Genomic DNA, 26,147 nt, shown 5'->3' on the forward strand with positions numbered 1-26,147 from the left:
GCCGTATGGCTATCAAAATTCTAGAGCGCTACGACAGCCAGAGTGTTCATAAGTTCATAAGTTATCTTACAAGATGGGACGCTTGAGTGGGCGAGAGGGTTGTTCGGCGAAGGTGCTGGGCGTAACTTATTTAGGAGTATCTCAACACCCTTAAATATATGTATGTACATACATACCTACAGTAGCATAGGCAATATGCGAAGGAAAAAAAAAATTGTATCACTAATGAGAAAAAAATTTAACTTGAGAACTTTTCAAATTGTTTGCAGTGTATTTCAACGCGAAACCCTAGTGTATTTGTCAACACCATTTGCCGCCATTTAATCACCTCTCACAAAAAAAAAACCACCGCCACCAATTCACAGCAGGGAGAAAAACCTAATGCTACCATTATAAATTACGGTAAGCATGTACAAACGTGCATATGGACAACTATATAAGCGCATGTGAAACACTTTTAAATTTCGCTCCGCATGTGAGAGCAATGCCGAAAGCTATAATTTTACATGTTGCTCCTTTAGAGTGTTGCAAGAACCACAAATGACGTTTGCTCACAAATTCCAACTCGAAGTCCAATGGCTACAAATACAAATTTTATGCAAATTGAGTACGCTCTGAGAGAAAAAAAGAGCGCATCTTGCGCCCAGTAGTAGGCAATGAATTACCGAAGGAATAATTCGAATGTTTTTAGTTTCAAGTTTGGCGAACGTTAGCGACTTATTGTCGCACCAGTAGAAGGGAGTGGTACGTCAAAATCTGACGCACATCAGCAGTGTATTGTGCGCTACAGGAAAAAATATTATTATTCAACTTTTAGATTTTTTTTCTTCATTGTCTAATTTTTGTGAACTCTAATCAACTGTGAACTGAACTTAACTCAATAACTAAGCTGCACTCTTTTCGCCTCAAATTAACTATCAACTTTATCTTCTATTGGAGCTCTATGTGAAACGCGATTATACTCTATTTGGAAAGTAGAACTACTGATTTTGATCCTGACCTGCGAGCACCTGCAAAAATCGTTAAGTTACATGATGATAAACTCCTCTGCATCATCCCAATTCCCCTCTATTCTTCTTTCGAAAACTTTTTGCTACTATAATCCACTCTAAATCGATCATTTATGTATATGATTCAAAGTAATTGAGTGTAGGAAAAAATTAAGTGGTATAGACTTTCAGTTATTTTGCTGTTGCTATCCGACCAATTTACGGATTTTTCGCTGAAGAAACACAAAAGTGACGTGAAGAAAAAGCACAGCACACAAAATATTAACAATTGTGAAAAATGCAAAAAGAGAGTGGAAAGCTATAGCACTAAAGGTGCAAGCGGATGAAAGAGAAAGTCTGAAAACGAAGGACAAAAAGCCAAAATGAAAATGAAAAATAAGTAAATATAGAGAAGACGTGGGATAAGTTGATCGTTAGTGCTGGCAATTGTGATGTAGTTGTCTGATTCTCAAACTAAAATCGGCGGTCAACAATTCGATGGAAGCAAGCCAAAGTGAGTAACATTTAGTGAAGGTTTGAGAAAAGTATTAATTCTAAAATTATTCGAAATAGAAATAAGAGGAGCAAGGCACTATATGTTTCACTTAGCGATTACTTAATACTTCTGTAATTGTTGTTGTGTGCTATAGTTTTTTTTTTTTTGTTTCTTTTGAGAATTTGTTGATTTGGGTGTATATGTGCGTTCCTGTTGCCGCAATTTAGGCGCAACACCGCGGGCAAATCGTTGAGAGAAGTCAGAGAATCTCTCGGAGAAAGAAAGAATTCGTAACTGCTCGCCACACGAAGGCGGTAGTACGGCATTGCCATTCATTTTTAGCAGATTTGGCAGTAAGCCAACTTCTATCGAAACGATGTTGGAGTGTACAAAATCTAAAGTGACGAGAAATCGTATAAAATTTCAACTATTTTTCCTCTAATAAATATCAAGAAATTTTAGCTTTCCAAAAATATACGAATGAAATATAAAAACACAGTAATTAAATTGAAGTCCGAGTGGGTGTAAAATACTGAAAAAGACACAAACATCCGCATTGCAAGGCTACAAAGCTAACAATTAATCATTCGTGCTAGGCAGCTTAACAACTATGTGTGAACGTGTGTATATACATACATATTTACTTAAAAAGGATATAATTATTTGAAAAGGCTTCGAGGGCAAGCAATGATTTCAATATTTCGTGTTACCAAGCAGCAATTGCTTTGGATAAATATTAAACAGCGCTTTTAGAAGAAATTTACAATATGTACGCACGTACATATATATGTGTGTATATGAGTAATATAATCATTGCTGTGCTAAGATTGATTGGACATTTGGAACAACACGCGATATATTTTTCATACAAACATACATATGTAGCTATGCATCTACATATATACACTTTTCTTCCAAAGCACTTTGAGGTAAAATACCGCTCTGTTGCTTTGCTCTCGCCGCACAACCACCTGAAGAGTAATGACGAAAGTTGTTGGCTTCACACATAGCCCAAATGTTTTCAGCTAATACGCATATATAGTATGCATACTCGTATCTACATACATACATTTGTGCAAATCCAAGAAGTAAAATCCACAAATATCGATGTCTAGTTACAAGTAAAAAACCAAAAAAAATTAACAGTCGAATCGCTTACGTAGGTAGATTAACTAGAACGCAAACCTGGAACAGGTATTTATTAAATGTACAGCATCGGTCATATTAATAGCGCCCCATTTCAGAGTGATATTGTTTGCCACCAATGTTTATTTATTTATTTTTAAGAATTTTTAATTTAAAAAAATTCATTCTCATAAAAAACCTATATTAAAAGTTTAAAACTTTACAAAACATTAAAAAATTCATATTTAAAATTTTCTTCTCAGAAGTGTTAGAATATTTTTTTTGAGTATACAGTTTTAGTGCGATAATGTGCAATTTTCAAGTGGCAAAAAATTACCGCGGATTTTTTTTAATTTTTTTCTTGCCCAAGTTGTCGCGGTTTCTTCCATATAAAAATAAATTAGGTGCTTTCGTTATATGAAAGCGAATACCATAAAAGAAATCAACCAACACCGACACAAAAAAAAATTATGAAAAAAGTAACGGTAATTAATAGCCACTTGAACTTGCAAAATTAAGTGGGATATACAATTTTATACCAAAAAAAAAAATCTGGCATTTCTGAGAAAAAAGTTTGAAATGCGGATGAAAACTTGTTGAACTGTTTGTTTTTTAATCTAATATATAGAAATCACGTGTCACAGTGTTAGTGGTAGAACTCCTCCTTTGTGTATATATGGTATGTATGAGAATTGGATGTAAAGTATATTTCATACCACTAGGTGCAGGGGGCCTGGCACCTCCCATATAAACCGAATTTTTCATACTGCCTATCTCTGGAAGTGTTCATGGTAGAGTACTGGAACTTGGTATGTACAAAGTATATAAAATCAATCGCATAGTCATGAATAAAAATAGGGGCTATTGGAAAAAGGGGCGTAGTGTACATGGTAGAGTACTCGAGATATATGAAAACAGTCGCATACTCATGGTGAAAAAGTGTGGTTATTTGAAAAGGAGCGTGGCACCTTTCAAACGCACTACTGAAGCTATTACGTATATTTGTATGCATATACACTTTTGCTAGGTTATTTAAGACGGCAATGGAAATATGCCTTCCACACAACCACCAAACCGTAATATTAGAAGATAAATGCGTCGCTGAAAATCATGAACGTGAACTGTTGGTGAAAATGTTGGACTAAAATGTTTCAACACAAAAAATTCATTTTGGGCGGGACGAAGTTCGCCGGGTCTGCTAGTTTTCTATAAAGTTTTAAGGTTGGGCTTATATATTCTTAAAAATAAATAAATAATAATACTTACAAACAATATCACTTTGCAATAGCATGCTACTGATATGACCGATACTGTATGTAGGTGTTTTTTGTAAATACCTTATATATATACATACATAAATGTGTAAGTATGCATGTACCCGAATGATTCGACGCGCGTGTATTGTATTAAATATAGTATATATTTTGACACACGAAAGCAGGCGGAACTTGTAGCTTCACTCGTCAGCTAAATTACTTACATACATACATACATATGCATATGTGTATTTATATAATACATACATGTATGTATATAAAACAACTACAAGTATGAGATCGAATTACGAGAATATTTTTTTATTTAAATAGTTTCTTGGCATTTTCTTAACGAATGGTTGTCATAACCAGGGCTATAAAATATGCATAAAAACACTGATTTTAAGCGCTTAAAAAAGCTCGATAAGTAAACAAAATATGCTGTTAAATATACGAGATCCCCGCTAAGTTTTGTGAGAAAGTTCGTCATAGTTTTGCTAAAACACCCTCTCCCTTGGTCAAAAGACAATAGTCTTTCATAAGGCAATTGTCATTGCTGGCAACTATCTTGAAAGCTCTTTACTGTCTTTTGAAAGACTAAGGGCCAAATTCACAGTGCGTAGTTAGCTCAGAATCGGCAGTGAACTACAGATTTTTCTACTGAAAGATTAAGTGAAAGTAAAAGAAAAATACAGTGAATCAAAGAAGTGACCACGTGTTTATTTTTTTAAATATTCATAATGTTTTTCGAGTTAAATTTTTTTTGCTACTTGTATAAAAAAAATGTTGTCCAAGCTTTAACCAAAACAATATAAAATTTAGTTTGAAAAACAATACGAATATTTAAAAAAAATTCAATATGTCGTCAATTGTTTGAGTCACTGTATATATATTTTTTTTTTAACAGTAAAAACTAATAAATAAAAGAAAATTAAATGTAAAAATAAAATTAAAAGAGTTTTAAAAATTATATGAATTAAAAAAAATATTATTTTTCTTTTTAAACAATAAAATCTAATACTTCAATTAGAAAAATAAATTAATTAAATCAAAAGAGAAGAAAATAGTATTTAAAAATTCAATAAATAAATATATTTTTATTTAAAAAATCTTAAAATTTAAAGAAAATTAAATTAAAAAATACAAAAAAATTAAAATAAAAATACCGAATATTATCCTAGGTTAGGTTGGGTGGCTTTCTCTTGAAGGGGGCTCACTTAGACCTTGAAAATCGGCCCTTTGTGAAACCACTGCGAATGGTAACTGCTACGTTAGAGCGAGAATCACTGAGTGCCGAGAACGAAGTTTCGCAGGAGGTCAATATTGATCCCGGAGAGCTCCTCCGGACTTGTCAGAGAGTAAGAGTAGCGACAGAGGGGGTCCGATAAGATATTTGATCTTACTGCATGAACCCCAATAGGACATTGCCCTGTCAGTACACCCACTAGAATCGAGAGATCCGCGTCCGGTCCATCCTCTCAAAAGTAGTCCACAAGTGGTCAAGGAAACTCCCACAAACTCTCTTCTTGGCGATAATTTCGTTCCTAATATGCAGATCAACCAGCCTCTCCAGAGGCAAAAACGAAGAGAGGCTGATCGGCCTGACATCCCTGGGAAAGATGTGAAAGCTTTTTCACCTCTTTCGGTATAAACGTCATCCTGACACCCTTCAACCCATGGGGATATGTGCGACGCAACCAGGAAAAAATTGGACCGAACTAAATGCATGACATATCCAGGAATTTTTGTAACTGGGCGGGTACAATGTCATCGGGTTCCGCTGATTTGAAGGTCTCGAATCAGATCCTAAAAATTAAATGAAATAAAACAACGGTCGCTGTGGTGTGGTGGTAAGCCGTGCGCGCTTCCACTCCGCAGGGCCTGGGTTCAAGCCCTGTTCAAGTCAACAAACCGAAATTTTCATACTGCATATCTCTGGAAGTGTTCATGGTAGAGTACTCGAACATGGTATGGAGATATATGAAATCAGCCCCATACTCTTAGAGAAAATTTTGGTTATTTGGGCGTGGCGCTGAAAATCATGAACGTGAACTGTTGGTAAAAATTTTGGACTAAAATGGTTCAACACAAAAAATTAGTAGCTAGTATTACAATATGGGTTTCAAACGAAAGTATTTGAGAAATCTTTGATTCAGAATTATCTTCAACTAGGAAATACCCCGCGTGTTTCGCTGCGCTTTCAAAGTGGTTTTGTTTCATTACTCCCTCTCACATCATCCGAAACTATTCGTTAATACTGTTGTATTTATAGAGTAGAAAGATTTTTTCAAATATCAAAAAATTTGATTTTCGCTTTTTATGGAAGATAAATACACGGTATTTGAATAATTCTCGAAAAAATGTTTGCATAAATAAACCTTTGAGGAGAGTGCGCGAAACGTGGACGCGAGTTATAAGATTATAAATTAAATTTCCAGGAGAAAATCTATACTTTACCTAAATAGTCAGAAATACGAAAATTACTTTACTGTGCATGTACATTTGTAGGTTGAGTGAAATATTATAATATGGGTATCAAAAAAAAGCGATTTGAACAACCCGTAGATATTTCTGGACAGAGTTGCTACCTATCTAAAAATTTTAAAATTAAAATGAGTTGAATATGTGATGTTTGTGAAATATTGGTACCTAATGAAAGATTATTAAGAATGCTCAACGCTGAACTTATTCTCTAGAAAAATGCTTTTCCCGGACTGCTATCACTCACAGCCTTATTATCTATCCAGAACGATAGGTCGCACAAAGATTCATCTGCAGACAAATGCTTCGAAAAATTAGTCCGACAACAACATTCAATGTAACCGAGACGAGTTCAACGTAATCGTCGTAATGCAAAACAAAGACGAACGATAGAGTTACAAATCCGCAAGGAGAAACGATGACGTCTGCAGACGAATGGTTCGTGCGGCCTATCGTTCGAGATATATAGATAATAATGCTGTCAATCTACTGTTAAATACTGGCTAGGTGATTATCGTGCGCAACATCAATCAGACATGACTTTGTCATTAAAAAGCCGAGGAATAATTATTCATCTACAGGAAAGCCCACTTACTCCCATAACACCAAATAATTTTTAGTTTAATTTTAAAAGCTTAGAATTCTACTTCTCTTACTGCCAACCTTATGTCGCTGATCGCTCATTTCAAACTATCCGCGTTGTTTGTATTATAAACAGTAACAGGCGATTCTGTTTGATACCGAATATTTTGTAACCGGGAAATTGTGTTACCAAAAAATTACACCACTTCTTTTAATCCCAATTCTAGGTACCTTGGAAACGTTTTGGTGTTGCATATTTGACGGGGCAATATTTTGTTGCCTGCTTATGAGATGGTAACAAAATTTACCGGCCACAAGAGCGTGCAGAATGCGAACAGTTAAAAAAAAATTGGCAGGAACTTTATTTACCAGTAACAAAATTTTTTAACGAACGCAGAATAGACCTGTAAATAACTAGACAAAAGGCATCGAGTAACAAAACTGTTCACTCCGTTATCAACTAAAAGCAGGAATTCTTTTAATGCAGCTGCAAAGTGCTGCCATTTCATAGACCAGTAAGTAAGTAATTTTAGGCAGGAAAGGGTCTGTAGGCACTGCTAGTCCTGTATATTTTTGTAAGCAGATACTCTTATATTTTCCGATACATCTTTTCAAAAGCCAACAAGAATTAAAAAAAAAATTCAATTTCAGGATACTGTACCATCACCGCACTTACCTACCAGCGTATAAATTTAAAAATCACTTTTTACACCGCCCACTGGTTCTACCATAAAAAAGATAACTATGGGCAAACACTTTTAATATAAAATGAAAAATCTTACAACAAGCAATATTAATAAAACAAGAAAACAACGACAAAAGTTTAACGTGAAAATTATGTCAACGATACAACGAAGCAATACTCAACTGTGAGCGAAAAGGAAAATTTTAAAAATTTAGATATAGCAAAAAAATTAAAGCATTAAAGGCGTTAAAAACGTTTGAAAATTATGAATTAACTTTACTCAAAAAAAAAAATAAATTTGGCTACTACGAGTTATACGCGCGCAAGTAGATAACAGAATAGTTTGATTTTTTTCATGTGCAGAAGTGAGTTACGGCCCCATTTGAAGGTTCTAAGGCAAACGTTTCCCACAAAATGTCTGTCGAATGCATGCGACCTTCGAGTAATAAAATCATCATCACGCCTGGGGCCACACTCTGCTATGCCAAAAATTCATCGGTGCGACCACGATCAACAAGTCGGCAATTGTCGTCGGCTGTGAGGGCCCAGCATCCAGCAGTGAACGCAGCGGGCAAGGGAAAGTCTGTGGTGCCACAAAAAATACCAACAACGCCTCCTCCAAAGCAGCAATCAAGCATTTTGGTGGTAAGAAAAACTGGTGTAACGCAGCCCTCACCAGTGTCAGCATTGCAAACAACCGCTAAGGTAGCACCACTGGCACCCTTGTCGCGGAATACATGTAAACGCAGCAACTCGGACAATAGCACAGATGGAGGTAGCAAAAAACATATAAATGGCACTATTAGCGTTGATCGCATCGATTTGGAATTGGAGGGAGCAGCAAGTGATTTGGAATTCTGCAAACGACTCGAGTGGTCGGCCGCCCAATCTTTAGTCGAAATGAATGCAAAAGAGAAGCAAAGACGTAGTGCCGCCGCAGCACAATTGGCTACAGATAAAAAACCGTTGACACCAATGGCGGTCCGAGAAGCAGGAGCAGTGGTCACATCACTTTCTGGAACTGTGTTGAGTGATTTGAATTCACAAGATAACGAAGGTAAGTGTAATTTTATGTCTCATAACGTATATTATTATTTTCATTATATTCATATGTGCATATATATGTATATACATACAATACAAACATACATAAAAAAGCAATTTGCGAACTAATCCTCCCAAAAGAAATATGTGCTTCCCCAAGAAAATCATGAAGCATTTTATAACTCCCACCAAAATATTTGTCTCAGTTTAGGTAAATGCGCCGGATGGGCGGTATTAAAACTCCGGAGTATCTGGAGTGGGGAATGTTCGGTCTATTCGGCGGATGCAGTTATGTACATACGTACATATCTATATAAATAAATTTTTAGATAACTATGTGCATTAGGGTGCCCATCAAAAAAAAACAAATTTATAAGTTTCAAGAGCCTACCCCCTAGTTCCTTTTTATCAGAAATATTATGTCCTATTTTTATAGATTTTTCAAAAATCATTTAGAGGTCGCGACTTGTCACTTTAGGTCAGAAAGTACAGTTTTGTAGATTTATCAGTTTTTGAATGACTAGTTTTCATTCAATTTTAAAGCTCGAACCTGTTGTGAGAAGAGAATTTATAGGCCTTTAAAATGATGTTTCGAGATCTTTTGACACACTTGGTTTCTCGGGATTTTCATTGGGCAAATAAAAAAAAACACATTTTTTCGTACTTTTTTAAGTTTTGACCATCACTTATTTCCACAATTTCTAAATATGTAGTACTATCTGAAATTAAATCTCTTTTCAAATAAACTGACACCTCATTTATTGCAATCGCATAAAACCTGTCAAAAGTTGCGTTTTCCAGTACAATCCAGTAAAAGTTTTTACGAATTTTCATGTTTTGGCGTTTTCGTACACAAAAACTTGCAAAGTAGGGGAAATTGAGAGAGCGAAAAATGACAGTTAAAGTTGCAAGTTTTTACTGGATTTTACTGGATAAATTTTTACTTGTAAGAATTTGCCAGTACGAAAAACAACTGATCGCATGTTGCTGGATGAAATTTAAATTAATAAGGAAACTATTTGTGGGTTTTTATTGTTAAATTTCACAAAATAAACCTATTTAAATACAAAATATATTGTTTGATTAGGAATTTGCTGCGAATAAACAAACAATTTATCAGCTGTTCATGAAACTTGCAAATTATTACTGGAAAAGCGTTCGCGTACTTTATTGCAAATTTTTTCTATGACAGCGAATTCTTAGAAATAAAGTTACTGTAGAGTTGCTGGCAAGTTACTGGATAATTAAAAAAAAAAAAAACACAACTAAAGTTAGGCAACTTTTCCTTAATACGGTCTTGAGGTCATATGGCGTATGTACAGTACTCTCAGATTATTCAGAGAATTCATCAATATTTATTTTACATTGATACATACAATCGCAGTTAGCAAAACATTGGTTTTTAAAATTTTTTTATGAAAATGGGGGTGGCATCGCTCACTTATATGATATATGTATAATAATAATAATAGATTGGCGCTTACACATATGTTAGTGTTTGGCCGAGCTTTTCCTCCGACTTGTGGCGTGCGCCTTGATGTTGTCACACAAAGCGGAGGGACCTACAGTTACCGAGGGACGACCGCTGTTAAGAAAAAACCTTTTTCTATATTTTTTGCAGTGTTGCTTTGAGGTCTTGAACCCAGGTGCTGAGGAGTGAAAGCGCGCACTGCTTACCACTACACCACAGCGGCCGACGTATATGCGTATCTCAAAAACTACTTGACCGATCTCGACCAAAGTTAGTTAGTATACACATTGCGCTTGGGCTTCTTAAGCACCATATTGAACATTTTTGAAATCGGACAAAACCCACGGGCTCCACCAACGTAACGGTAATTTCAAAAAACTCAAAGCTAGCTATCCCAGCAAAAACTTTTAACTTTTTTGGAAAGTACTTATTTTTATATCAATGGAGTAATGCAATACAAGTCGCCTCAAGACAATTCTCACTTATCACTATATTCGATTACCTCCAATGGCATGCACATGTTAAAATAATGCATTCTGTAAACAAAAAGGTAAGCAGTTGCTCTCAAAAAGTGGTTCCCCAATTTGGGGTAACCGCATACTTTTTCGTTTACAGAATGCATTACTTTAACAGGTTCATGTCATTGGAGGTAATCGCATAAATGTAAAATTTCTTGCCTTTGCATTACATGCAATGCACTGGATAAGCGAAAATTGTCTTGAGGCGACTTGTATTGCATTACTCCATTGATACAAAAATAAGTCCCAAAAAATGAAAAGTTTTTGCTGTAATATTTTAGGGGGAGTAGGTTTTGTCCGATTTCAAAAATATTCAAAACGGTGCTTAAGGAGCCTGAGCGGAATGTGTATATCAAAGTTAGACGAGATCGGTCAAGTAGTTTCTGAGATACGCATATATCATATAAGTGGGCGGTGCCGCACCCATTTTCCTAAAATTTCTTTTAAAACCACTTTTTTGCTAAAGAACGATTGTATATATCAATTTTGAATAAACATTAAGGGATTCCTTAGACACACTGCTCAAAAAATCTTAAAGTCCGGTACATACGCAATATGAATTCAAAAGAAAAAATTCAATGGGCACCCTAATGTGAATTTACATACATACGGCCATGCATACGAAGTTAAAGAAAGTCCATATTTTTTAATATAACATTGGAGTTTTTTTTTTTAAAACGTTAAATTGCAACCACTACATTTTCCTGGTTATGTTGCAGAAACTGTTCTAATAAAATATGTTTTAATAGCGACTCTGAAATTTTAGCATTTTCAAAATCCTTTTAATCCATAAGCACTTTAACTTTTAATTGCTTTCAAATATGTACATAGTACTTCGGAGCATTTGCAATTATGGCCAATTTCAAAATGTATGGTAGTTACCATAAAAATAAGCTTGACCGAATGAATGTGAACGTTCACACTTTTGAGCGTACGGGTGAGCAGTTTTTTCTTCTAATGGACCATTTAAGGACTTAATTCGCATATGCATGTATGTATGTATTTATGTATGTAAAAGTTTTAATTCCAAATATGCAATGCAATTACCGTTGGGCATTAAAAGCACTTCAAACTCGTTTGACAATATCGTATCTTGCAACGTTCCAACAACAATCCAAATATGATATATGTATGTATGTATGTGCACATATTGCTGGATTGTAGTAGCAATTTCCTAAGTCAAATTTTTTAAATTTTACAAAAGAGAATAAAAACCTTTCCAACTAATTTTCTTTAACCATTTATTTTGCAAAAATTCAAATACAAGACTTCTGACATTCTAAGCTAAAACCACTCCAAATGCATTAAATTCCGCTAGTATCGCCCAGTTGTCGAAATTCGACATCTTTTTTCATACCCTTTTGAATTTTACCTGTCATCAATACTAACTCCTTTATGCGAATTACTATCTTGAAGTCCACCAGCATAATCTATAGCGAATTTACAGGAAAGCTTAAAATCGAACGTTAATACCGGATTGATTAATGCTAATTCTACCAACTCTCCTTTCGTCAGTAGCTTTTGAAATTAGACCAAAAAAGGAACCTCGATTTTCATTTATAAAAAATATGCATATATATTTGTATGTATAGATAATATGTTCATCACTGACTAATATGTCAAACATATACCAATTCAGACTGTAAATAGGTTTTTCGATTATATTGTTCCGAGAGCCTCTTAGAGGTTAAAAACTAAATTGCCAACATCTTCATAAACTCTTTCTTTTTTCATCAGAATCCTTAACGTTTGAGAAAGTATCTTAAAGGTTTACAACCAAATATAATATTTAATCCTCTAACGGCGGTTTCACACGGGTTTTTGTCAAGACGACCAAAGCCCATTATTTTTTCATCACACGACTGGGCTACCAAGTTACAGCAAACAACAAACCAAGTGAAGCAAATCTGACCATAAATATAATTTTTTAGGATAGCTCTCAATCCCTGCGCCACCTATCAGAAGACAAACACACTGATCCTTCTAAAAACTTTTGCATAAAACAACAATCATTCAATGCGATTTTAAAATCTGGGAGAAAGTGGTTCCCAATTGAATGATTCTTGCGATTTTATATGTGTATAAATGTATGTAGGTGTATAAAATTCCATTACCTTGTAATAAGTGGTTCCAGAGAAAACCGATTGTTTGGGCGGTGCCACGCCCCCGTTTCCAAAATCTACCGCTCTTCGCCATAAGGCCCCAGGACCAAAGGATGCGCCGTTGTGTGAGTTTTTGAACATCATTAATGATGTGCTAGTTTTTGCCAACCAGGATATCATTAGTACAAAAATTGAGGCTGGTAGGGGTGTAATTGCATCGTGAATTTAAATTAAGTTCTCCACAACAGCTAATAAGCTTTGGCAGTTTCAATAACCGATGCCGCAACGTTCCTTCGCCCACATACCACAGCGCCGTGGATGCTACGAGTATTTCATACATTATTTTTTCGGCACAGCCACGCTACGTAGTCGTAAATGAAAGCGGAGGCAAGTAACGGTGCGGAAACAGTATTTATTTTGACACCATACTCGCTCGTATGCAGATTAGGTCACTCAGGCACTCTGAGGGGCGGCCAGTAGGCCTCGCGTGGCAGAACACTATTTTAATCGCTCCGAAATTATGCGAAATATTCGCATACAATTCATATTTTCACAGCTGCATAGTAAATAAACGCGAACAAGCCTTTACACGAGCAACACTCAGATGCAAATGCTCGCGGGCTTACTAATATCTTCACATATATACATACATATGTATGTACTAATAAACAGTCACACACACGTGTATATACTTTATCGTTTTATACACCGTAGTTTTCGCACACGAGTGCAGGCTTTTGAATATTTTGATCTAGTTGGGGGTGGTTTCAAATGATGCAAATGGCCTGAAGTCAGGGACGATATGCGGAGTAACAACTCGAGGGGTTGATATGCAACAGTAATACCTCTGATGACACCAAGGACGCGGTTATCTGCTGCTATCACGGCAACAGCGTCACGCACCAAATTGACTTTGAACGCTTCGAGCTCCGAATTTTGTGGAAAAGTAGCCATGAAACGTTTGCTTAAAATGAATCGAGGTAAAAGGTGGGCTGCAGCTGATTTTCCATGAGTTTGCCAGTTTGCTTCCCGTAGAGCAACAGCCTATCAGCAGCTTTTGTCATTTTATTGTATAAAGGACCAAGTATAATCACACCGTATAAACATTAGCGCTCACATACTAGCATACATATATACACATTCATATGTATGTATGTAGATTAGGAATTTTCCAAACCGTAAAAAATATACTCCCATATTTTTATTTTGAAATCAAAAAATTGTTAGAGGTCGTTCAAAGCACTAAAAGTTTTTCATGTATTTTAAATGCACAAAAAAACAAATTTTCGTAGAAATGGTATACGATCCTTGAAAATCAATATTTTTCGATCAGAAAACTCTGGTTATCTTCAGGAGACTTCCAATAATAATATCCAATTGTCTTTTTAACCATTTTTTAATACTGAGGATTTTTATGGGTTCCCTATTGCATTTTCAGGGGTTGTTGGCGACCTATAAAATATAGTTACTATAAAAAAGTGTTAAATAAAGGATTGGGTCTCCTGAAAGAAACAGAGTCCGATCGAAAAATATTGGTTTTTAGGAATTCTATACCATTTCTACGAAAAAGTGTTTTACGCCATATAAAATACATGGGAAACTTTGAGTGCTTTGAGCGACCTCTAAATATTTTTTGATTTCAAAAAAATAATAATATGTATATACTTTTTTCGGTATAGAACAATCCTAGAATTCAAATTCCAAATTTACTTTTTAACATGCATTTTTGGACACAGTGTGTATAAACGGCTGTACTCTAAATAAAGAAGAAGCCCGCACGATTTACATACAAATGCATACACATATGTAGATATGTACATATCGGAACCTGAGTCGAAGATCGACCTATGTCGGCAACGCTCGACAAACGCCCTATCTCAGAAAACTTTTCAAGAACGCTCTGCTTTAGGATTTGATTGAAGAATGCCCTATTTCAGAGTTTTATGGAAAATACCCTATCTCAGAATTTTGTTGAAGAATGCCCTATCTCAGAATTCGGTTCAAAAATGTCCTATCTCAAATTAAAATGTATTGAAAATGTGCAAAGGTTAAAAACTTGTATTACTCTCGGAGTTGTTCAACATATTCGACTTACCTTAAAGCAGTGTCGAGAAAACTGCAACATTCGCGACGAATTCTTTTTAAACACTCCTAAGCAACCGTTTTTTTAATAAATACCGCGTTTTTCATAATAAAACCTTAAAATAGGTTTAAAATGTTATTTATAAAAACACTTATTGAAGTTTATACCTTTTCTAAAAGGCAGTATTCATAAAATCACGTAAACAACAATGTAATTGAATGGCGGTGTTGCTACTATTTTTCACAATAAACTCTTGTTAACTGTGCACTGTGAATTCGGCCCTGAATATTTTAAGCTTAACATCCATCAAATTTCGCCAAACTTCATCACGGTTAGCAATTTCGGTATGTACATATATACACTAGACTGCATCACTCCCCATACAAAAAAAAATCGGTGCTATTTTTCAATTGGAATTATAAAATCTATTATATTTTAAGACGTCCACCAAAATATTTCGGAAAAATATTAAGATTTAAGTGAGCTGGACCGATGTGACAATACCTCTAAAAATGGAATTTTATATGAATAAAAATAGTTTCTTAAAGATTTTTTTTTGGAAAAATCCCCTCAAATGTCCAAACGGTTTAAGCTTAAAAAATTTGCATAGAAATATTAAAAAAAAATTAAAAAAAAAAATTGAACGGAATCGTAATAATGAGATTTTTGATGCTGTTTTTTAACTTTTTTCAAAGAATGGTATAAGAAAAACTTTAACACAACCTAAACTCTTCCGATTTAGACTTAATAGGTGTCATTGGAAAGGTTTTTTCTCATCGTTTTTATTTGTTTGCTAACAAACTCATTCAAAGGATGAAAGAGAAAGGTAGGATGCACGAACGTTATTCAAAGTTGAATTAAGATGTGTTGGTATTTGAAAAATAAAAAATTGGGATACAAATGATTTTTTTGGACAGAAATAAAAACAGTGTGAAAATACCTTTCCACTGAGATCCTATAAGTCTAAATCAGAATAGTTTTGGCCCAGTTATTCAAGTTTTTCGTAAATCAATCTTTGAAAAAAGTAAAAAAAACAGCATGAAAAATCTCATTCTTACGATTCCGTTGAAAAGATTTTTAAATATTTTTGTGCAGATTTTTTAAGCTTAATCTGTTTTGTCATCTGAGTGGACTTTGAGTGGAAGTTCTTTAAGAAACTATTTTTATTCATAAAAAACTTAATTTTTGGAGGTATTTTCAAATCGGTCCAGCTCACTAAAATCTTAATATTTTTCCGAAATATTTTAGTGGACGTCTTAAAATATAATAAATTTTGTAATCCCGGCGGAAAAACCGCAACTTTTTTTGGTGATGCAGTCTAATATACACATGTACACATTCATATGTTTGTATGTAAAATACAATTGGCGGATCGGAATAATTTTGCGTATATACATAAGTATATACATATGGACATTTGTTGCTCATTCTAACAATGAAAATTTGCAATCCACCCTACAAATTTCAGAACTGTTTCTGAACTATTGCCACAGAACCGGGTAGTTGAAACTTGCGTTGTGATTAGTGGCGCTGTCGTCAAAGTTCGCAGATGTAGCATTGAAAGCTGAGAAGTGCTAAATGTGCAAACTCACACTTCTCGTGCAACGCGAAGTACATAGCTTCGCGAGAAGACCTCCGCCTCAAACATCGTTTTCGTGATTTCAAATCGCAGTGGAGTAGAGCTAGATATCGATGGCACTATCGATGTTTAATTTTTGGACGTTTTAAGCAAAACTATCGATATTACTATCGATAGTGTCGACATTTTCGATAGTATCGATACTGTTGATCGTTGTGACTCTCGACTATCGGAACTATCGATGGCCACCACCACCGATCGTTTTCCAGCTGTACAGTGGAGGCAGTTGTGAGTTTATACTGATTTCATCATCAAAAACTTATTGTCACAGATCTGTTCAAAATAGAACCAGTTCAGAACGAATTCAAAACTTTTGCAGAGGAGCCCAGTTGTCACTTCGTAGGACATCGCCGTTTTCAAAAAGACAGTGGAAAGTATTGATTTTAATAACGGTATGAAAAATCAGTGTCGTCCATTTTCTAGTCAGCTCGGCGCGAGTTCTGCACCAGTTTGATTCGCTGTATGGTGACGATTCCACGGAGAAATAACTGGAATGTCAGACAGTCACTCAATTTGGTTTGAGTGTGCTAACTGACATTTACCGTCTGGTTTGTATGTGTCTAGTTGATGCATTATTGCGGTCACGTGCGCATCTCATATGTATGGATGTGTTGTACGTTCCTGCAAAACGGCCAATTGTAAATTTAAATCAGTTTTTGACAGCCGCCATCGCGTCAGATAATGAGGCCATTCGTCATGTGCGCGAGTGCAATTTTTTTCGGTTTACTCTTAGTTAGAATGGACGTCAGCTATTTGCGTAATTTGCCTTCGGTGATTTATCCAATCAAAACATATCTACATACACGGTTGATGAAAAGTAATGACAGATTTTCCATAGTTACTCTGTTAATACAAAAGGTATTTTTAAAAACTTTGCAAATCATGTTTATGGTGGTAAGTCGTTCATAATCCAACACTTGTCTCTAATATATGCATTATTCAAGACTTTGTTTATTTAGGAATCAGCATTGACACGAATAACACCGTTCGACAAAAACGAAAAGTTTTTAAAACACGCGAAAAAATCAATATATTCACAGAACTAGAGGCAAATATAGTATAACTGCGTTTTTAATTTCACTCATCGTTCACTGACGTCAGGCTTTTTTAAAGGACATTGTAATTTCTCGGATAGGATTGAATCAAAAAATTATTTAAAAGATTTGGTGCATTGTAGAGTAACAATATGGGTATCAATTAAGAGGAAAAATTCTGTAGAATTAAAAAAAAAATTATAATTTGTTGGTGCACCAGGACGAATAAGTGTTGAAAATGTCCTTTTAAAACTTTATCCTTGAGTATCCTTGGAAATTTTCAATATTTATTTTTGAAAAAACATATATCTATGTCAAGGGCTAATATCTTAACTACCACATCCTCGAATTTCATCCTTCTAACTTTATTAGTTCTAAATAAAAAAAAATTTACACTCCTCTTTATAAGATATTGATAGTTACAATATACATAAATGAAGATACTGGAATCATTACACTGTACAGCACTCGGCTGGGTATTGGTTTGGCCATTTTTTTAAGAGATTAAGTCATAGGTAGAAAAGTAACTTCTCTATTTTTCGAAGTTAGCATCCCAAATCGAGATATGAGCCTCCGTAATCGAGATACGGGCCTTCGAAGTTCGAGATGGGACCTTTGATAAAAAATTATTTTTTATTATTATATGTAAACAACTAAAAAACTAAAAACATAGACGTAGTCCTCCTTTTGCTCTTATCGAAATGGTATATAACTTTTTTTGTGCAAACTTATATTAGAGGTGCTATCAGGGCTCAAATTTCGGGTCTTCAAAAATTAAAAACTTTATATATCAAACAATTTTGAACTGATTTTTAAAAACTTGTTATCGTCGTAAACGCAATCAAACTTTCTTTCTTTTGATATGCGTATTTGTATACTTCGTATATAGAAATTTGAGGAAAAATAATTAAAAGGAAAAAATTGCCTTTTTTTATAAAGAAAAAAAATTATATTCAACAATTTGTATTGAGCTTGAGGTCGTTTTTCATGAAAAACTATTGTGGAAAAGGAACAATGATTTGAAAAAATGGTAGAAAAGATAGCTATTTCGGAAATCACCACACTTCCTCATCAGACTTCTTCAGCGGGATTCGAACCGCCGACCCCAGCTGACTCAGCCAGTTGCCTACGCACTGCGCCAAGTTCTCCTTATAAACTGTTGTTGCTTTTTCCACTTTTTTCATGTGAGTCAACTATTTACAATCAAGCGCAGCTATTACAGTGCTATTTAAACTTGATCATGAGGTTGTTGGTTTTTGTTAATAATTCTATTTTTAAAATGTTTAACTTTTAGGTGTGCCTTAAGTTATTTTTTTGTTTGTTATTTTTGGCCTTATAAAGATAATATTCAACAATTTTTATTGAGCTTGAGGCCGTTTTGTTGCTTTTCAATAGTAGTTTTTCATTAAAAACGGCCTCAAGCTCAATAAAAATTGTTTAATATAATTGTTATAAGGCCATAAATAACAAAAACAAAAAAATGTTTAGAATTTATTTAATCGACCTTTAGTTATAGATGTTTTTTCTGGTTTCTTTTCGAGCCTGAGGTCAAGTTTTACAACAAGAGACTGGCGATAGAAATGCTACATATAACTAACACACCGACAGAATTAAGAATAAATTACAAAACGGACACAGAGAACGTCGCTCATGCTTACAGACACCTGATCGATAAAACAAAAAGAATACAAACCAAAATCAGTCGAAGTCCAGCCACTTGACAGCATAGGATGAAATCATCTACGCAAAAATAATTTATATTTTCTTTGGTCTTTTGTGCTTTATGTTAGTTTTGCTTTTAAGTTTTTCTTTTTTCTTTTAATGTAAGTCGATTTGCCCCCTTTTTGTTGAAATTTGTTGTATTCTAAGTGTTTTTGTATTTAGAGTCCCTGAAGATGGCTTTCGTTGAGAGCCGAAATATCGGACACTTGTAAAAACAAAAATAAAAACTTGACCTCAGGCTCGAAAAGAAACCAGAAAAAACAAAAACAAAAAAATATTTTAAATAAAAAAGTTACTAACCGATTTTATAAAAATTGGTATTGTTGTTAACGCAATCAAACTTTCTTTCTTTTGACATGGCATTTTTATACTTCGTATAAAAAATTTTGAAAAAAACACTTAAAAGGAAAAAATACTTTTTTTTAAAGAAAAACCAAATTAACAAAAAAATTGCTTACTGATTTTTAAAAATTTGGTATCGTTGTAAAGGCAATTAAGCCCCCTTTCTTCTGGTATGCATATTTGTATACTTCGTATGTAAAAATTTGAGAAATAACACTTAAAAGCAAAATATACCTTTTCTTTTTATAAAAAAAATATTTTAAGCAAAAAAATTACAAACCGATTTTTAAAATATTGGTATCGTTGTAAAGGATACCAGAAAATTTATACTTCCCTAAACCCAAAAATTTCTATTTATATACACAAAAAAATAAAATAAAATTTCCCTCTTTATAAACTCCTGCCCCCTAGGTGAAAGGCTGGCTACGCCCTTGTATACAAAATAATTAAAGTATTCAAACAGTACATCATCGGTCAGTTTGTTCTTTTGGAACGCAAACATGGTTGCATAATAATGACTCCAGTATCTCCAGTTATGTATGTACATATATTGTAACTATCAATATCTTATAAAGACAAGGGTAAAATTTTTTTTATCTAAAACTAAGATATTAGTCCTTGACATATTTATATGTTTTTCAAAAAGAAATATTCAAAATTTCCAAGAATATTGAAGGATAAAACTTTAAAATGACATTTTCAACACTTATTCGTCCTGGCGCACCCAAAAATATTTTTTTTAATTCTACATAACTTTTCCTTTTAATTGATACCCATTGTGTTATTCTACAATACACCGAATTTTTTGAATAATTTTTTTATTCAATCATATCCTAGAAATTTCAAACTGCCTTAAAAAAAATGCTGACGTCAGAGAGAAACACTAAAAACGAAGTTTTACTATATTTGGCCCGCAGTTTTGGGAATATATTGATTTTTTCGTGTGTAAAATTGACTGTCGCACGGTGTAATATCAGCATTGAAATCCAACGGAGAATCACTCTTGCCAACAACTGCTACTTTGGTCGGACTAGGCAATTGAGAAGTAAAGTAATTTCTCGTCGTGCAAAATGACAAAGAAGTGTGAAAAATTACAACAACCAATGAAGCTGCGGAGTATTCAAATGCCACAGACCTTGAAAAAATTAGCTGTATGAGCTATACCATAACATAAATACATATAGAGCAGTTGATTAAAATACAGCTAGCAGGCCATTCGATTGGACAGAAATGCTCCATCTCTGAAATTTTTCAATGCTTCTCCATTGTCATCATGTGCCTCTTTCCCCGGCGTCCATCCTAGTAAAACTGTGTTTTTGACCGCTACTAGCATTGAGGTTATTCTGTGGGATTTCAGTGCCGTCTGCCTGTCCGACATAATGCAAATATGTTTCGGGGTTGTGCCTCTTTTGGGGCATTCTCTGCCGCAAATTTCAGTTGCATGAATTTCCGCTTGGAAGATGGTGGGGTAGCTATCCATTGGTATCGAGTTTTTGAAGTTGGGCCCAAATGCGCCCACCTCAGTTTTCCCATTTTTCAGCTTAGATTCATTTGTGTACCAAACCTACCCATTAGGTGCATTGACGAATTTCATCAGGAAATTCATGTGACCCGTTATAAATATTTCGGATTTTGAAATTGGAAGTGTTTATAATTCTCAGTTCCGCATTGGTCACCTCCTTTTTTTTATTAAAATAGAAAAGGAAGGTATTCCAACCAAAGCGCTGCGTTCATCAGCTCGTAAGGTCTACATAGCTCCTGTTATGCCGCTGTCGACTATACTTTGCAATTTAGGTGCTTAGTTTACTTCCTGCGGTTCTTTTTGTAGAAAGCATAGGTTACTATTGGCTTTACGACAGTGTTGAATGACCAATAAAGCATTTTGGGCGTAAGGTACCATGTTTTAGCAAAAAGTCACGAACAAGCAGATAAGGCTTTCATTGCATTGCTGATTGCAGCAGTTTCGTCATATAGCCCTGTTATGCAGGTTACCAGATTATCTGCTTAGCTTGGCGTTACAAAGCCTTGGCCGTTCAGTGTGAAAAGAATTTCATCTACATCATAGCCCACACGAGGGGAGAGAGTACACCTCCTTGATGGCATTCTCTTGTAGCTGTTATCGATTCTATCGCGCCTCCTAATTCCATATCAATGTTTAGTTATACATAAGTACTAATACGTAAATAATTAAGTATGTGTTTACATACCTGTGTATCGGGTGATTTAATTCAAGTTTGTTTAATTGGCAACGCTGTAATTCAAAAAGCTTTCCTACCATCGAAGAGGCAACTTTTATAGGGTAAGATTTAGGCTCCACTCCGCTTACTGAAGCATTCCACTGATTCCAAAATGTTCTACAAAAACTCTTTGGGCTTTACACTGAATTCGTTTACATTATCTTTTCCTATATTTTCCTCCTAATTAAATTTCAGTTAACCTTTGCTAACACCACTAATTGCTGCAAGCCATATATATGTATGTAGGTATGTGTGTAGCAAATTTTGTTGTCCCGCCATATGTGCATGAATTATGACATGCCATAGCGTATACGCAACCTATGTACTTACATAACTAGGTTGAATGCTAAATATGTACATACCTATGCATACATACACTTTGCATATTAGGGTGGTGCTTAAGAATGTCAGAATCATGGAGCCCCCTTTATTTTATTCTACGTAAAAAATAATGACATGCACAAGAAAAATGTGAGAATCAGTGTTTGAAATAATTAATTTTTTTATTGGCAAAATTTCGACAAAATTTTGACATTGACCAGCTATTGCTCTGCGAGTTTATTATTTTATATGAATAAGTATTAAAAATATAAAAATATGTATGTTATCACACTTTAAGTCAAAACTTTGCTGAACTTCTGCGATTTTTTTTTAATTATAATTTTTTTTTTAAATGGTCAATAATTTATATGTATGACTTTATTTTATACGTTGAACAAAATAAAGGAGCAACCGATACAAAATTTTGGTATGTATGTATACATTTTGTATATGGCCAGAGTACTGTTAAACATTTGTTGTTATTTCGCAGACATTTAACTGGATTTAAATGGAAAATTAATTACCCAAACACTATTAGGCTCGCATACATTTTATTGAGAATTTCAAAAATGATTTTCAACGGTATTTAACTTTTATAAATTGCTATTTCATAAGCTCATCATGTAGTGTTTCAACCAAATGTCTTCGATATTTAATATTTTTATTGATATTAAATAACACAGGCCATTAATTTGAAGAATATATTTTGGTGCCGATATATCTTTAGTGGTTCGTTATTTATTAGGTGTTATTGTCAATATTAATTTTATTTTTTTTTTTCTTTTCTTACGTGTAGTTTTAAATTTAACGTCAGTTTTGTATATTAGCTGTAATCAATACTTTTCTTGGCGCATTTGACGTCTTATCTTTCTATATATAAATTGATTTTAATAGAAGTTGTCTCAATGAGCCGAATGTATTTTGTTATATTTGTGGTGAATACACAATCAAAAGGTTCCTAAAAATCTGTAAGAGATTTTGTAACAAAAATAGATTTCCTTCTGCAAATCCAAATTTTTGATGAATACAAACCGTGGATACCCCCGAACCGTTTGTAAACTGTGCTGTGGACACTTGAGACAGTGGGTCAGTGATCGAAGATGCCGCATGAGTTTCGGAGTGCATGTGAAACGTAAAGAACAGAAACATCACTTTATGGCTCTTACTTCTGTTGTGTTAATTTTCGTGCTGTTAACTAAAAAAAGAAATGATTTCTCCAGACATAGAATCGGCTAAAAGACCCTTAACGCATTCAGAGGAAGTACATATTCTAACATATTTTCCATCCGTGACCCATTATTCGAAGAAATCTGCAATAAATTGAGCAGTGACAGTGATTTCGAAGAAATACGTCTACAATGCCAAAACTTTTATCCAAGCAGAATTAAATGATTTGATAAGGCATCTAGAACTATCTAAAGAATCTGCAGAAGTATTGGCTTTTAGGTTAAGAGAAATCACTTCTTCGCTCGGTACTTTTTTTGTTCAGAAAATTATTTTCTTTTTTTTTTGTTCTAATGTGCAATGCCTGGTCCTGGAAATGGGCCTAGCAGAATACCGTAAATCTACTTTTAGTTTCAAGAAATAAAATTATGTACCCCTCCTTGCACAAATACTGGGCCTTATGAAAGAATTTGTTGAGATAGAAAAAAATAGGCAATGCTTTTCTTATTTGTTGCGAAAATTTCCTAGTCTAAGCACAGACAAGATAAAAGCGAGGATTTTCTAAGACATTAATACAGGATTCTGATTTCTTACGTTCAGTGAACGATTTGGAATGTCCTGCGGGGACTTCATTCCTTAAATATAGTAAAAATGTTCCGGGAAACTATAATTAAGTAACTACACCGAAATCGTAAACAGTGTTGCCAGGTCTTCAGCGTGAGAAAACGTCCCTCTTGGTCTAAAAAAATGTCATTTTCTACACAAAAACATCTTTTTCAAATGCATGCACAAAGAATTGTTCTTATTAAACTTTTATTGTATACAAAGGACATAAGTATGTATGTAAGGTATATTAAAATGTCATTTCGACAGAGCACATTTACAATTCATTGTAAACTGGTTTGAGATCGTTAATATAAAAATCATTTTATACATACACTTGTGATCAGCTGATTTGTTTAATTATTGTTTATTATTTTTCCATAAAACCCTATCTCATTATATAACAAACTAAATATAAATCCACATTTTAAACTTTGTGCAAAAATTATAAAAAAATCTGCAAAGTTTCAGCTAGATTTTCAACTTTTTATTCAGATTTTTAAGAATTTTTTTGAGTATTCAGCTTGATAGCCCATTAAATTCCAGTGTAATAATGTGCAACTTATAAGTTGCTAAAGAATCGCGTTGATTTTTAATAATTTTTTTTCTTGTAGATATTTGGTTATGTGGTCGGTTGTCGAAAATGCTAAATTACGTTCTGCTAAGAAGGAACATAGCAATATTTCAGCCTTTTTTGCGTTCATTACATTTTCAATGAAGCCTTAAAAAAGTCGACTACTTTTTTCTGACTTTTTATGCTGCTACAGTATTTTGGTGCTTTTGCGAGCGTGCGTGTTGCAATAGATCAGCTCTTCCTGATAAGGCTTTTAATGTGCAATTGCAAACATTACAATAAGCCTCTTAACCTCAAGTGGTCACAAAACCAGCCAAGAATTCAAAACAAATGGCGTACGTTTGGTTTACATCATATTTAGGTCATCTGTGTCCAAAGAATAAATATATTTTGAAGAATCTGCTGCAAAATACAATTCTTGTAAAGATTTATTAAGAAAATAATTCAAAATCCGTTCTACTTACAAGATTTAGTAACAGAGAAAAATTACTGAGAAGTTAAAAAACGTCATTTTTTAAACAAAAAACGTTCGAACGTCAACAGGATACAAAAAACGTCCAAATGACGTTAAAAACGTCAACCTGGCAACGCTGATCGTAAACGACATGCTTGAGAACTTTAAAACCTAAGTATGTAATGTGTGCAGCAGAGTGGACTACCTAAGCACTCATCTTGACAAATTTTTAGAGAAATTTCTAGAAAACTACACGTAGAAAATAAATTTTTTTTCTAGTCCTCTGCAATAACAACAAAATTCGAAAACTAAAACTCTTACTACTGTAGGGGCTCATGTCCCTCATCCTTGTCTAATCCATCTATAATTCTTACTACTTACTGTAGTAATTCTTTCTATTTATTTGAGTTAGGATTGGACAAAGATTAGAGACATGAACCACCAACCGTAGTAACGGATTTTATTTTTTGAATTTTGAAATGTGTCATTATTGAATTTTCCTTTCATACATTTTTTTAACAATTTCAATTAAATAATTTAAAGTGAGGAAAATCAAGAACAAGGGCGATTCCTCAATGGTTATAAGGCCCACATCCTATAAATAGCATGTTAGAAAAGAACCACAGTCACAAGCAAACATTTTTTCAATTGAGCGTAATGGAAGGGAAAATCTGTACTGGCGAATGAGACACGTATTTTTTTCTTTTTGCTCAGAAATTCGAATTTTTCGAATAATGATTTTTTTTAGTACGAAAGCTTCTTTTTTCTTCTCTTAATAGCAACTTCTGATGAAATCGCTTATAAATGCCGCAAAAAAGCGAGGATTTTAACGCTTTTTTTAATTACAGATATTGATCTACTGAATCGATCTAGTGAACTAAACATCAGTAATTGTTTATTGATAATTAACTATTGTTAATAAACAAACAAAAAAAAATCAAATTGCCACATCTTTTTTTTTCTTTTTTGTCTATCAGGGTATAGTATAAACTATTTTCAGTACGAGTTTCAATGCTAAAATTCGTCGGTTTCGAGTTATGATTTTTTTTACTGAAAATGCACTCATATAAGCAGATTTTCGTGCCAGTTGAGGGCACAACAATTGTTGCCGATTATGATAAAGTACCCTTGCTGGAAATTTTTTGAGGTCGCCCGAACAGAGCCAAAAGTTTTTCCCAATTGATTTACACTATTCCCTAATAGACAAAAAAGTTTAGGAAAAAAA

At 34.1% G+C, this 26,147-nt stretch overlaps 1 protein-coding gene across 1 annotated transcript in view; it reads left to right on the top strand.

Annotated features, from left to right (window-relative positions):
- The first annotated feature begins 743 nt into the window (after positions 1-743).
- Positions 744-26,147, top strand: part of LOC118746261 — a 33,635-nt gene continuing 8,231 nt past the window's right edge. The window contains exons 1-2 of the mRNA XM_036480097.1: positions 744-1,503; positions 7,581-8,671. Of these exons, the coding sequence (XP_036335990.1) occupies positions 8,029-8,671 (643 nt within the window). The 5' untranslated portion in view covers positions 744-1,503; positions 7,581-8,028. The remainder of the gene's footprint in view (positions 1,504-7,580; positions 8,672-26,147) is intronic.

Source organism: Rhagoletis pomonella, unplaced genomic scaffold (assembly GCF_013731165.1).
Source record: "Rhagoletis pomonella isolate Grant_MI unplaced genomic scaffold, Rhpom_1.0 Rhpom_scaffold_00010, whole genome shotgun sequence".
Classification (NCBI taxonomy): domain Eukaryota; kingdom Metazoa; phylum Arthropoda; class Insecta; order Diptera; family Tephritidae; genus Rhagoletis; species Rhagoletis pomonella.